Source organism: Cryptomeria japonica, chromosome 5 (assembly GCF_030272615.1).
Source record: "Cryptomeria japonica chromosome 5, Sugi_1.0, whole genome shotgun sequence".
In the NCBI taxonomy this organism is placed as follows: Eukaryota; Viridiplantae; Streptophyta; class Pinopsida; order Cupressales; family Cupressaceae; genus Cryptomeria; species Cryptomeria japonica.
This window is the reverse complement of record NC_081409.1, coordinates 179,042,755-179,055,905: the sequence shown is the minus strand read 5'-3', so window position 1 is coordinate 179,055,905 and position 13,151 is coordinate 179,042,755. Positions and strand designations below refer to the sequence as shown.

Sequence of the window (13,151 nt, the reverse complement as noted above, 5' to 3'; positions counted from 1 at the left end):
CTCAATCAAATCTGCTTGAGTCTTGCCTTTTTATCAAGTGGGGTGGTGGAAAGAGGGTTAAGGACAACTTTGAATCCTGGTGTAGAGAGTAGTGGGGAAATGATATTAATATTAATATTCTCCCGAATAATTTCTATATGATTGAATTTATGAATAATAAGGAGTAATGGCAAGCTAAAAATAGAGGTCCATATATCCTCGATGCAATTGAAGTTCACATCATCGATTGGCAGCCCAATTTCAATCCTCGGACATATGTCTTGCCGGATAGCAAGGTATGGATAAGACTGTATAATTGTCCCTTGGATTATTGGCACATTGATGTCATCAAGGACATATGCAAAAACCTTGGTACCTTTGTATCAGCTGATGATATCTTGGAAGATAAACTATGGGGAAGCTTTCTCAGAATTTGTATTAGCACAAATCAAGTCAACAAGATCCCTGATGAAGTCAGAATTATTGGGGCTGGAAAGATCTGGATTCAAAAGATTGACAGGGAAGATCAACTGCACATTTGTCCCAAATGCTTCTCCTTGGATCACTCTGGTATTATTTGTGATGTCTCAGCTATGATACAGTGAAATTATTCATGTATGCAATCTCCTATTGAGGTTAAACTGCAACCAGAACCTCTCATTACCGATGACTTCGAGGATGCCCTTTGCAATGATACTCTTGAGAAGGAGAATGTCATGCTAGCGGAGGCAACCCCTTTGATCATAGTCCCCCCCTCCTCTAGTCAAAACAAGAGCCAACAAGATCTTCTCACATTGCTGGAAAAGACCAAATCCCTACAGGCAGACATTGAATCCAAGATTGCAGACTCTCTTCCACCCTCCCCCTTTGTGCCTAGGATTCAATTGGCAATTGAAGATGGAAATCCACCCTCTCAGGATATGGAGAATAACACTATAGGGGTGCTGGGAGGGCAGACTAGCTCTCAGATAGGTATTGAACTTGAAGATGGCAAAATTGAAACCTCCTCCTCGGAGGGGGAGGAGGACTTCGAACCTAACTTAGAGCTTATAATGGAGGGTTCCTTAAAGATTTGACTATTGATAAACCAAATTTTAAACCAAAAGGTGTGCGGGGGTGCAAGTCCAAAAAAGTCATGCTAGCAGTAGCTAGTGTTGCCTGTGGTCAAACCAAACTTAATTTAAGGAAGGGAATTGCCCCTCCCCAGGAGTCATGAGACTCTTTTCTTGGAACGTCAGGGGCATCAATGCCCCTAACAAATGGCGCTTGATTAAGCGCCAGATTGATGACACCAAAGGAGACATTTGGCTATTATAGGAAACTAAATGGAGCAAGGCTGAGATTGAGGCCAAAATGAGAGTTTGGAAATAATGGAATGGGTTTTTTAGGCAATCGGATGGAGCTTCCGATGGCTTGGGAATTATTTGGAACCCCTTGAATGTTAAGATCTCACTTATGGGAGAAGATAAGTATTGGCAACATTGCTTGGTCACTATTCTTGGACGAAATGAGAACTTCAATCTCTTCAATGTGTACGGACCTTCTTCAGTTGGTGATAAGTGGACTCTCTGGGATCTCCTATCCTTTAAGCTAAACAATATTACTGATGGTACTTGTGTGGTAGATAGGCATTTTAATGCGATCCTTTCTAATACTGAGAAAAGTGGGGGTATTTAGAGGACTGGTACATCCCAAAAAGACTTCTTGGACTTTGTTGAGAAGAATCCCCTCTTACACATTGTTCCGAAAAATGGCATTTTCACATGGACGAACCAGAGATTGGGCTTCTCTAATATTGCTGAATGGCTTGACCGGTTCTTTGTTTCTGGCGATTGGCTAGGCCAAAATATAGCATTAGAATCATCGATTCTATAACTCACTAGATCAGATCACCACCCGATTTGTCTAGAGGTCACCTTGGCTCAAGCGGAGGGAGGTACTCCATTTCAGTTTGAGAAAATGTGGCTCAGAGTGGCTGAACTACATGATCTAATAGCGGCTTGGTGGAATGAGTTGGTATTTAGGAATCATTCAAGGCTTCTCATTCTCAATAAAAAACTCAAGTATATTAAGGTTAAGATCAAGGAATGGAATAATAACCACTTAAATAATATTCATATGGAGAAATTAAGAACTATGGTGGAACTGGCAGATTTAACCAACTCTGTTACATCTTTAGGAATGACTAAGAAACTATTCATCAAAGAAAATTCTCTCAAATCTGACTTAAATGAAATCCTTAGATGTGAAGAATCAAGGGAGTTATGGTTAAAGGAAGGGGATAAAAACACCAAATTCTTCCACTAGTTGGCCATTGCCAATCGTAATAGAAATAGAATATCAGAGATTATGAGATCGGATGGTGTCACTGTCAGGAATTACGAGGATATTGCACAGGAAGTTGTAAGTTTCTTTGACTCTCTGCTGAATGGTGAGTGTCAGGTCGATCATGAAGCAAGAGCCAGAATTCTAAACTCAATCCCATCCATCATTTCTGCTAATCAAAATATAGCTCTCTGTATGCCCATTTCTATTGATGAAGGAAAACCACTTTCCAGTTGAAACCAGATAAGACTCTTGGCTTGGATGGCTTCCCTGCCATGTTCTTCCATCATTACTGGGATATCATTGCTCGAGATTTACACCTTGTTGTAGAAGAATCAAGAAAGAAGATGACTATGTAAGGGGCCATCAATCACACCTTTTTTACTCTAATCCCAAAGAAGAAGAACCCACAACAGATGAGTGACTTCAGGCCCATCGCTCTATGCAATATTGTATATAAGATTGTAACAAAGATCATAGCTAACAAATTGAAGCCCCTCCTGACGCACATCATATCAGAGGAACAAAGTGGGTTTTCCCCTGGAAGATCCATTGTAGAAGGTATCATTGTTGCTCATGAAACACTCCACACAGCTAGGAAAACCAAGGACTCTTGTATGATTTTAAAACTGGACATCCTGAAAGCTTATGACATGGTGGATAAGGATTTCTTATTTGATGTTCTCAATAAATTTGATTTTTGCAAGGAATGGCTCACTTGGGTCACGAGTTGTCTCTCTTCCCCCAAATTCTTGGTTCTGGTCAATGGTTTATCCCACGGTTTCTTCTCTTCGACAAGAGGTATTAGACAAGGTGGTCCATTATCACCCTATCTGTTTATCATAATGGTTGAAGCCTTGGGTTGATCCATAAGAGCTCTCCAGCAAAATGGTCGTTGGGTAGGAGTTAATGTGGCAACAGGGGTTGAAAAAATGACTCATCTTCAGTTTGTTGATGACACCATTCTATTTGGATCGGCCTGTAGGCGGGAAGCTAGATCAATCAAAACTTGCCTTGATGACTACTGCTTGGCCTCTGGACAGAAAATCAACTAGCACAAATCTGAAGTGTTTTTCATCAACACTCTGCTCAACTTGCAAACGGTATTATCAAGGATTCTCAATCTCAGAGTTGCTAATTTCCCGAGGAAATTTCTTAGTACCCCACTCTTCATTGGTAGTAACAAAGCTCGCTGCTGGAAGCACCTCATTGATAAGTGCAAATCCAAGCTTGCAACTTGGAAAGGCAAGTGGTTATCTTCTGCTGGGAAACTCACTATGATAAAGTCGCTCCTCTCAGGGCTACCGATTTTTTCTATGGCTTGCCTACGATTACTGGTGGTAGTTGAAGAAGAATTGATTTCTCTAATGAGAAATTTCCTTTTGAATGGGTCGAATGATAAAGGTAAATTTCCCCTGATAGCTTGGAAAAAGATATGTCAACCAAAAATGGCAAGTGGTGCCGGTATTCACCAAATATCAATTATGAATTTAGCAATGGGTGCTAAACTGGTTTGGAAAATCTATAGCAGCGGGAAGAAAAAATGGGCAAAGCTCCTGAAACATAAATATATGGACTCCCTAGAACCTAAGCGGATTCTGACTATCAACAATCCTCCCAGGGGCTCGGCTATCTGGAATTTCATTTTGGACAGCAGGGATATCATAAGTGATCAAGTTACTTGGGAGGTCAGGAATGGCAGGGATGCTTCCTTTTGGTTTGATTCTTGGTCGGGTGAAGTTGCTCTATGTCACATCCCCTCTCTAAATCCTATTATGGAGGTAACCTATCACCTCTGGGGGCATAATATCTGTGATTATGGTTATCTGATCCTAGAAAATGGTATTTATAAATGGAAATGGAACTCCTTGGATGAGCTAGACTTGGATTAGTTTTAGAAGGACTTATTTACTGACATTCTCAACAAAAGAACTATTTTCCCTTCCCCTAATAAGGATATTATTAGGTGGTGCAGCTCCTCTGATGGAAAATACAAGGTATGCTTTGGCTACAAGCTGGAAGAAGCGTCTATAGACAAAAAAGATTGGCCTATTAATCTATTTTGGCATCAACACCTCCTCCCCAAAGTGGGTTCCTTTGCCTAGTTGGCCTGCCAAAGGAAAATCTTAACCCAAGAAAGGCTTCATTCAATGGGTATAAATGGACCTAGTAGATGTTCATTATGTCTAGATCAGGAAGAGATTGTTGATCATCTTCTTCTCCATTGCAAATTCTCTAGTCATTGTTGGTGGTATTAACTGAGATTATTTGGCCCCTTCCCAGTAGGGCTAGACAATTGGTTTTTGCAATGGCCTAAACCGGTAGGAAAGGCGGTTTTTTTAAATTTTCTCTTCATCCTCCCATCACTTCTGATTTGGGAAATTTGGAAAGAAAGGAACCACAGAATCTTCCAGGGCAAAGATATGGGCCCTCAGTCTCTTTGTGCGAAAATTGAGAACCACCTGACTGAGCTCTTGAATGTGGCGGCCCAATCCAAAACACTTAAGAAAAATTTGTTCATAAGATTAAGATGGTTCTTCCAAATCTAATCATCCCTCTAATTTTTGGTCTGGGCTCTCTGGTGGATCAGACCAATCCAAGAGCGGGCATGATTTGGGATGCACCAATGGTCAGGTGGAGCAAGGTAAACTTTGATAGTGCTTCTACAGGCAATCTGGGCCAAAGTGGTATTGGTTGCATTCTGAGGGACTCCGATGGTCTCTGTATAAAAGAAATCTTCAAAAATATTGGAGTGGCTACTAATAATGAAGCAGAATTTAGAGCGGCATTTAGATGTCTTCAGCTAGGGAAGGAGCTTGGGGTGCAAAAAAATCATTTGGAGGATGACTCATTTAATATCATTAACACGATCCACTGCACTAACACCCCTTGTTGGCACCTTAACCAATGGCTTCAACTGATCCTGGTGCTGCTAGCTTCCTTTGATGATTTTTGGGTTAGCCATATCTATAGAGAAGGTAATGGTGAAGCCGATAGACTTTCTAAAGCGGCTATAACCATCAGTGACCACCCCTGAAGATCCACCTATGTTGTTTTATGTTGGGCCGATTGACATGCTCTCCTAACTCAGGTTGGATCCTATGAAATATGGCACGTACTGGTGGGTCTCTTGATAGGTGTGTGCTCTCCATTTCTATCTGCCCCCTTCGGCTGTGGAGAAAACTGATGCTTTGTTCCTCAGTAAGCCGTGACTCCCACTCTCCACCTTTTGGTCTTGGTTTCGGTGGAAAGATTGATCGGTTTCCTTGTTAACCGATTATGGTCTCCTCTTATCATCATGATGTGACGCATTGCCGACACTATTGATTAGTGCTAGCCTTTGGCTCGTGGCTATTTAATACAAGTGTACTTGAGTATCTAGTTACAACTGTATCCTTCAAGATTTGTTTATGATCACTTGATGCTTAAAGTCAGTCGACATTATGTTGAGGAGGTTTAGAGTAGATGTTTAGTCGAATACCGGCTGCTCACGTGTGTGAGCATTTATTGGAGACGCAGATGCAGGATGTCGTATTCTTTGGTTTGACTCCTTGCTATTTAATAAAGGAATACCCCTTCTTTTCACCATAATTTTCTTTCCTCTTGGCATCTCGGTATGGAGACTCCAATCCTCCTCGAAGCTACTTGTCGATAGATGGCTTTCCTGGGCGAAATCACGGACATGCATCTTCAAGAGGTCCTTTTCTCTCAACATCCTCTCATTCTCCACGGCTTAAAGAGGATCATGGGAAAGGAATTTCTTATGGCTTACCACAGGTACAGAGCCAATGCTAATATTCCAACCTTTTTTCCTGCAATATTAATCTACATGGGGACTAGTAAGCAACAAGCAAAACTGCTAACCCAGATGATGTTCAAGCATCGCCTGTTGGGAGAAATAGATATTGTACTGGACAATATTGATGCCAATCTCAGAATTCCACTTCCCCAAAACTACTACATGTCACTTAGCAACGAAGCGGAGGTAAAGAAGCTCATGATTGTTAATTCTCTGGATTTTGCATCCTTCCAAGCAACTTGGCTCGTCATCTCCACGAACATTGAGTTCCTTCTTAAAGCGGCTGGTATACAAAGTGGTTTCACGTCGAATTGGAGGGCAATTTTTCTCTATGGTGAAGATTTAGCGATGACTGATGACCTCAGGATCCTGAGAATGGTGATCTAGTGGATGGAAACGATTGGGGGTTTGGGCTGGGTGAAGAGTGGTATCCAAACGACTACCGACTCCCTAAAGAGAAGGCAAAATCGATAGCTCATTTGAATTGTGGCCCTAAATGTCCCATTGTCTTAGATGCGGCCAATGTGCTCGTGGAAGATGCTTCTAATGACTCTCTGTGACTCCAGTTGACTCTAAGCCCTCTGGTCTCTCTGCCTTTTGAGATTGTTTGTTTTTGTCTTATGACCTCTACATCTTTAAGAGGTCTTTAAGATGTCGGCATATTGTTTCCCTCATCCAATCTTCTGTCGATTTCTCTTTTTCATGGATTAAGGCTATGGTAGGGGGTTTTCTTCTTGATTCTTTCCCCCTACCGCTCTTATTGAATCGGGCATTGTATTCTCCTTCTTTTTTAATACAAGAGTGTTGCCCCTCTACAACTATTTACTTATTAAAAAAAAAAAAACATTCCATTAAAAAATTAGACACAAAATATCCCCTCTAATATTTGTTAATATCTAAATGCTTACATAATCCAAATTATGTATTATATTTATTAAAACTAATTTTAATAATGTATTCACTTATTTTATTTAAGATAAAATAATTATTAATTAAGTTTGACTTGTGAGCATTCTACTAATACCTAAATGCCTACATAATCTAAATTGATAGATTCTTTGACAACAATTATAAAAGAAACATTCATTTTACCAATAGTGTCTAGAATAGAATAAAAAGAAAATTGTTTAATATCTAAATTTCTATGTAATTTAAGTTACTTGTCATATTCATTAAATTTAATTTCAATAAAGATTAATATATTTTTTATATTCATTGAAACATAATTTTTCTAAAGAATTTTTATTTTATAATGTTGTAGTTATTAATAAAACTTGACTTACATACATTAACCCTCCCTTGAAAAATGAGACAAATTATTTTCTCTAATGTTTTGTTAATACCTAAATGTTTACATCAGCTAAATTATTTATCATATTTATTAATCTAATTTTAATAAAAATCACTTATTAATGTCATAATCTTGATTGCCATTCTACAATGGCAGCAAGGGGTGGAGTGTAATGATATGAGTGTGTTAAGTTAACAAAAACTCTTACTTTTTATCTTAAATTTGACAACCATTTACATTACAAAATACTAATGTTACTTATAAAAATAATATTTCAAAAATTAACATAACATAACCACATAAAAACAAAGAAATGCCCTCATCAAAATTATAAGTTTTAGATAGATGTATATATAAAAAGTAAAAATGAAGATATTTAAAAAAAAATCTACTATTTGTATAGCAAATATTTAAAAAAAAAAAAAATCTATTATTTGTATAGCAAATATTTTTATTAATGAAATTTGACTTACATATATTAACACTCCGTTAAAAACGAGACTTAAATTATTTCCTCTCCAATATTTTGTTAATACTATATGCCTAAATAATCCATATTATTCATTATATTTATTATAAATATTTTTTCTAAGAAAACCTATTAATTTCTTTACACGGATGTAGTTATTAATGAAGTTTGACTTTCATACATCAACACTCCATGAAAAAATTAGACACAAAATATCCCCTCTAATATTTGTTAACATAACCCAAATAATGCATTATTTTTATTAAACCTAATTTTAATAATGTATTCACTTATTTTATTTAAGATAAAATAATTACTAATTAAGTTTGACTTGTGAGCATTCTACTAATACCTAAATGTCCACATAATCTAAATTGATAGATTCTTTGACCACCATTATCAAAGAAACATTCATTTTACCACTAGTGTCTAGAATAGATTTAAAAGAAAATTGTTTAATATCTAAATGTTGTCTATGTAATTTAAGTTACTTGTCCTATTCATTAAATTTAATTTCAATAAAGAAATTAATATATTTTTTATATAATGATGTAGTTATTAATGAATTTTATTATTTTTATATTAGTTCTTTAAAAATAGGTTTAAATTATTTCTTTGGTAGCTTGGGATAAGATCTGTCTTCCTCAGGAATTAGGTGGTACTGGTATTCGTAATTTGGAGAATCAAAATTTAGCTTTAGGGGCTAAATTGGTCTGAAAACTTTATGATAGGGCAAACTCTTTGTGGGCTCAGGTTATGTTTGCTAAGTATCTGAATAATGGTCGCAGAGAGAGTATTTTTAAATTTTCTAATTTGCCTTTTGGTTCTGTCATATGGATTTTTTTATGTAAATGCAGAGCAATTATTATTCCCCGTCTCTTATGGGTTGTGCATAATGGAAGGAAAGCTAGGTTCTGGGATGAAACATGGAATGGACATTATTCCCTGATTAGCATTATAGATTGGTCTCCCTTGATTGCAATCCTTACTTCTCTTTGGGGTGTGTATGTGGCGGACTATTTTGATATTGTTCATAATGATCCTCTAAGATTGGCTAAATGGAAGTCGATTGATTTCCTTGATGTGGATTTGCATTTGAAAGTAGAGTTTGATAAGGTTCTAGGTGAGAGGTTTGTCACTCTCTCAGATTCTGAGGATGAACTTATTTGGTTTGGGAATGACTCTGGAAAGTATTCTGTTAAGGATGGTTATAACTCCCTTATACCTGCTAAAACTTGTTCATATTGGCCTTATAAGTTGTTTTGGCACTTGGCTTGTTTACCTAAAGCTGAAGCTTTTGCTTGGTTGTCTGTCCAGGATAGATTTCTAACAGGAATGAGTTTGGATAGATTAGGTATTATTGTTGTTTTTTCATGTGTTATTTGTAATAAGAACCTAGAGTCCTCTTCACACCTGTTTCTTCATTGTGATTTTGCTCATGACAATGGTTGCTGAGTAAATTAGGTTTACCTTTTGTTATTGGTAAGGATCTTGTTTCTCACTTTTCCTCTTGGCCTCTCATGTTTGCATCATCTTTCTATGCATGCCTTTGGGTTATTTCTCCCTCTATTGTGCTCTGGAACATTTGGCTTGAATGAAATAGTAAGATTTTCAAAAAGGTGTGCTCTTTTGTATCAAATATTTTGCAAAAAATTGAAGTCTCTATTTCGGAGGTTGCATTGTCATACATTTATAAGAACTTGGGTAACGAGTCTTCCTTTTCCCATTGGGATAATAAGGTTACCAGGGTTTGGAAATCCCTCTCGATCTTACCTTCTCATGGCTCAGTCTCCAAGAGTAACAAGTCCTTTGCTCAACGGTTGTTGGCCAAGTGGAAAACTCCTCCTTGGGGACACTTGAAACTTAATTTTGATGGTGCCTCCCGGGGAAACCCTGGGAAGGCAGGCATTGGGATGGCTATTTTTTATCATAATGCACAACTCATTCTTGCTAAATGTCATGATATTGGTATTAGTACTAATAATTTCATGGAGTATCAAGCTTTATCCTTTGTTTTGGATATGGCAATTTCATTAAGGATAAAAAATATAGTGATTGAGGGTGAATCTATGGTAATAATTCAGAGTGTTATGAAGAAGAAATTGAATTGCTGGAAGTTGCAATATTTGCTTGATCATATTTTACGAAAGTTAGATTCTTTTGATTCCTTCTTAATATGTCATTGTTACAGAGAAATTAACACAGTGGCGGATTTTCTAGCTAATCTAGCTATTGATAGCAAAGCACATTTTTCGTATAGTTGATTCCGAAGAAATTCCTTCTAAAGTTTGGGAAGGAGTTCAGAGTGATTAATGCATTGCATGGTTCTTTTGCAATCTAGTATCTAAATGATTTATTTTTTGGTGATTTTAAATTCCTTTCCCGCCCTCCTTGAATTGTTAGGTTTGTGTTCATGTTCACTATATGGATTACTATTGGTATATGTCTGGTATTTGAAGTAGAAATTGTATTTCTATTTTATGTATTCATGACATACGATGTCATTCATAGGGTGAGGGTGTGGATATTCATGATACATTCAAGGGTGGCGGTATGTGCGATATAATGTTTTGGATTTCAGCTTAAAAGGGATATTGGCATGTGTGAGGTATTATCTGTTGTACGTACTTGGGCTATTATTGTTTGATGATGTCTCTGTACTAACTTGAAGATAGTTTTGTGTGTTTCGATCGTGGTAGGAATGACATTGTTCTATGATGTTTGTAATCATTTTTTGGCATATGTGTTTTCTCACATTAAGCTTTTATTGATGGTTGTCAGGTTTGAAGTGTTGTTATGTATTGTAAAATATCACATCGATGTAGTTTTTAATCTTGATATGATATTTTATCAATCTTTTTTTCTGTCAACAAGGTGGTAAGTTGATGGTAGCCATTTATTACTTCTTTCCATGCTTTTCACTTCAACTATTTAGTATGTGGTGGGCTGCATTTTGTTTCACATGTTCTGTGGGTGTTTTGGTGTGATTGTTTATGCAAATGTCGAGTCTCTTGTCTTCTATAAAATATAGAGTGGTGCTTGAATATGTGGTTCCGGAGGAAGAAAATGAGGATAATTATGAAAAGCTCGGTAAGGTTTTTAACCTATTTTCTCTTGAGGTGGCTTTTGAAATCCGCAAGCTTTTGGGGAATCGTTGGTTGGAAATTTGTCTTAATATTTCTTACTCTGAGATTATGTCTCGATTTGTTACAATTTGTTATGATGTTTTACTTGATGCTGAATTGGTTTGTCTCCTGGTTTCCACGTTCATATTTCCAACATTGTGTAATAGGGATATGGTTTTTTCTGCTTTGGATAGTTATCATTTTGATGTGGGGTCTTTCTATTACGGTGGTTTTCTTCCTCGTCATGAGCTTTTAAGTAATGGATGGTATGGTCAATTATTGTTTGAATTAAGAATGGGGCTGATATGTGATACCATGGATGATACCCAAGCATGTATGGAGTTTCTTGTGAATTGGGTTCCTACTCAGATTGTGGATAAAGCTTGGGTTGTTTTTGAAGCTTTGCACTCGTTACTTTCTTTGAGCTTTTTGTTCTCTGCTCCTGCACGACTGGAATTCCCTCTAAGGGTTGTTCCTCCTCCAGATGCAGCTAATGATCCCCCTGTTGAAGGCACTAGCTCTTGGTTGTTAAATATCTAATAACTTTTCTATGATATCTTGGAAGATGTGGTATGATTTTTTGATGTAGGTATGGACAATTTTGGTATAAAATTCTGTTTTGACAAGTCAGGTTGAAGAATTTTTTTGTCCCCCACTTGGTAAATGCATATGGGCTTCTTGGTGTCTTTGTATGATTTTCTCAAGGAGATATTTGTTGACATCCAACTCTTCATTTTGTAATTAGTTGAGCTTATATTTTGTTGGATATATCCAGATGATGAACTTTTGTATCAAGAAATGTCATATGGGACCTCATTGTATCTTTCAAATGAATGGGTTTAGGTGGGTTATATGATCAATTGGATATGTAACAACTATTTTGTAAGGGTAGTATAATCTGGTTTATATATAAGGTGATAACCGAAGGTTTTCTTGCGAGTTCTTTCCTGCCGGTATGCCTTTTGAACCCGTTGTAAAAATTATTAAATATAATAAAAAAAGTTTAATGGCTTGTCCACTTTTATTGAAAAAAATAAAAAAATATTAAATGTCTAATCCTTATATTCATTAAAACATAATTTTTCTTAAGAATTTACTTTTATTTTTTATAATGTTGTAGTTATTAATAAAACTTGACTTACACACATTAACCGTCTATTGTAAAATGAGACAAATTATTTTCTCTAATATTTTGTTGATACCTAAATGTTTACATCAGCTAAATTTTTTTATCATATTTATTTATCTAATTTTAATAAAAATCACTTATTAATGTCGTAATGTTGATAGCCATTCTACAATGGTAGCAAGGGGTGGAGTGTAATGGCATGAGTGTGTTAAGTTGACAAAACTCTTACATTTTATCTTAAATTTGATAACCATTTACATTTCAAAATACTAATGTTACTTATAAAAATAATATTTTGAAAATAAACACCACATAACCACATAAAAACAAAGATGTAATGCCCCTGTGACACCTTCTATTTTAGAGGCTTGGGTCTAAGTAAGATGATTATGCTAAGCTTTATGCATTTATGATGGCCATGGATATTATGTGTTTGATTAGGACTTTATTATAATTGATGAGGATTTGATATTTTGGATTATCATATAGTGATGTTAGAATCTATGCTTGATTGGTTAGAATATTGATATGTATGCATTATGATGGTTACTATGGACTAACTATAGGAGTTGAGAAAATACAACACCACAGGAACCCAAATGATCTCTGCAAGCTGAAAAACCTATTACAAGGAGAAGCAAGGAAGCAAATCACAAAAGGAACAAAAACACAGGAAAAATATGCTCCAAAAGATGAGAGCTCAATAATCTCCAAAAATGTATTGTCAATAATAATCCTTCTTCATACAATGAAAAGAAAGAACTTAACCTTTAATAGGTCAAGAAACCCTAAAAGGGAAAACCTAGGTTTGCACATAATAATTAATTATATGCACCTAAAGTTAGCTTAAGTGTAAAAGAGATAAAGGGAACTTAAATAATTAAACAAATATTGTTTAATTAATCAAATAAATACTCGAATACTCTAACACCCCCCCCCCCCCTAAGCTAGACTTAGGGAGAAGCTAAAACCTAGAACAGCTACTGAAAGCATGAAAGATGGGTCCCGACAACAAGGCCTGATCAGGTACCCAA

The 13,151-nt window shown here is 36.3% G+C and overlaps 1 protein-coding gene across 1 annotated transcript; it reads left to right on the top strand.

The window, feature by feature from the left end:
- Positions 1–5,959: 5,959 nt before the first annotated feature.
- LOC131875787 (uncharacterized) lies at positions 5,960–9,318 on the top strand. Its single transcript, XM_059220462.1, has 2 exons — positions 5,960–6,481; positions 8,617–9,318. Exons 1-2 carry the CDS (start codon positions 5,960–5,962, stop codon positions 9,316–9,318), a joined length of 1,224 nt encoding a protein of 407 aa, XP_059076445.1.
- Positions 9,319–13,151: the final 3,833 nt, after the last annotated feature.

Coding starts and splice junctions, on each gene's coding strand:
- LOC131875787 (XM_059220462.1), top strand. CDS start 5,960: ATGGCTTTCCTGGGCGAAATCACGGACATGCATCTTCAAGAGGTCCTT. Junction 6,482..8,616: donor ACCTCAGGATCCTGAGAATG/GTGATCTAGTGG, acceptor TTGTGGGCTCAG/GTTATGTTTGCTAAGTATCT.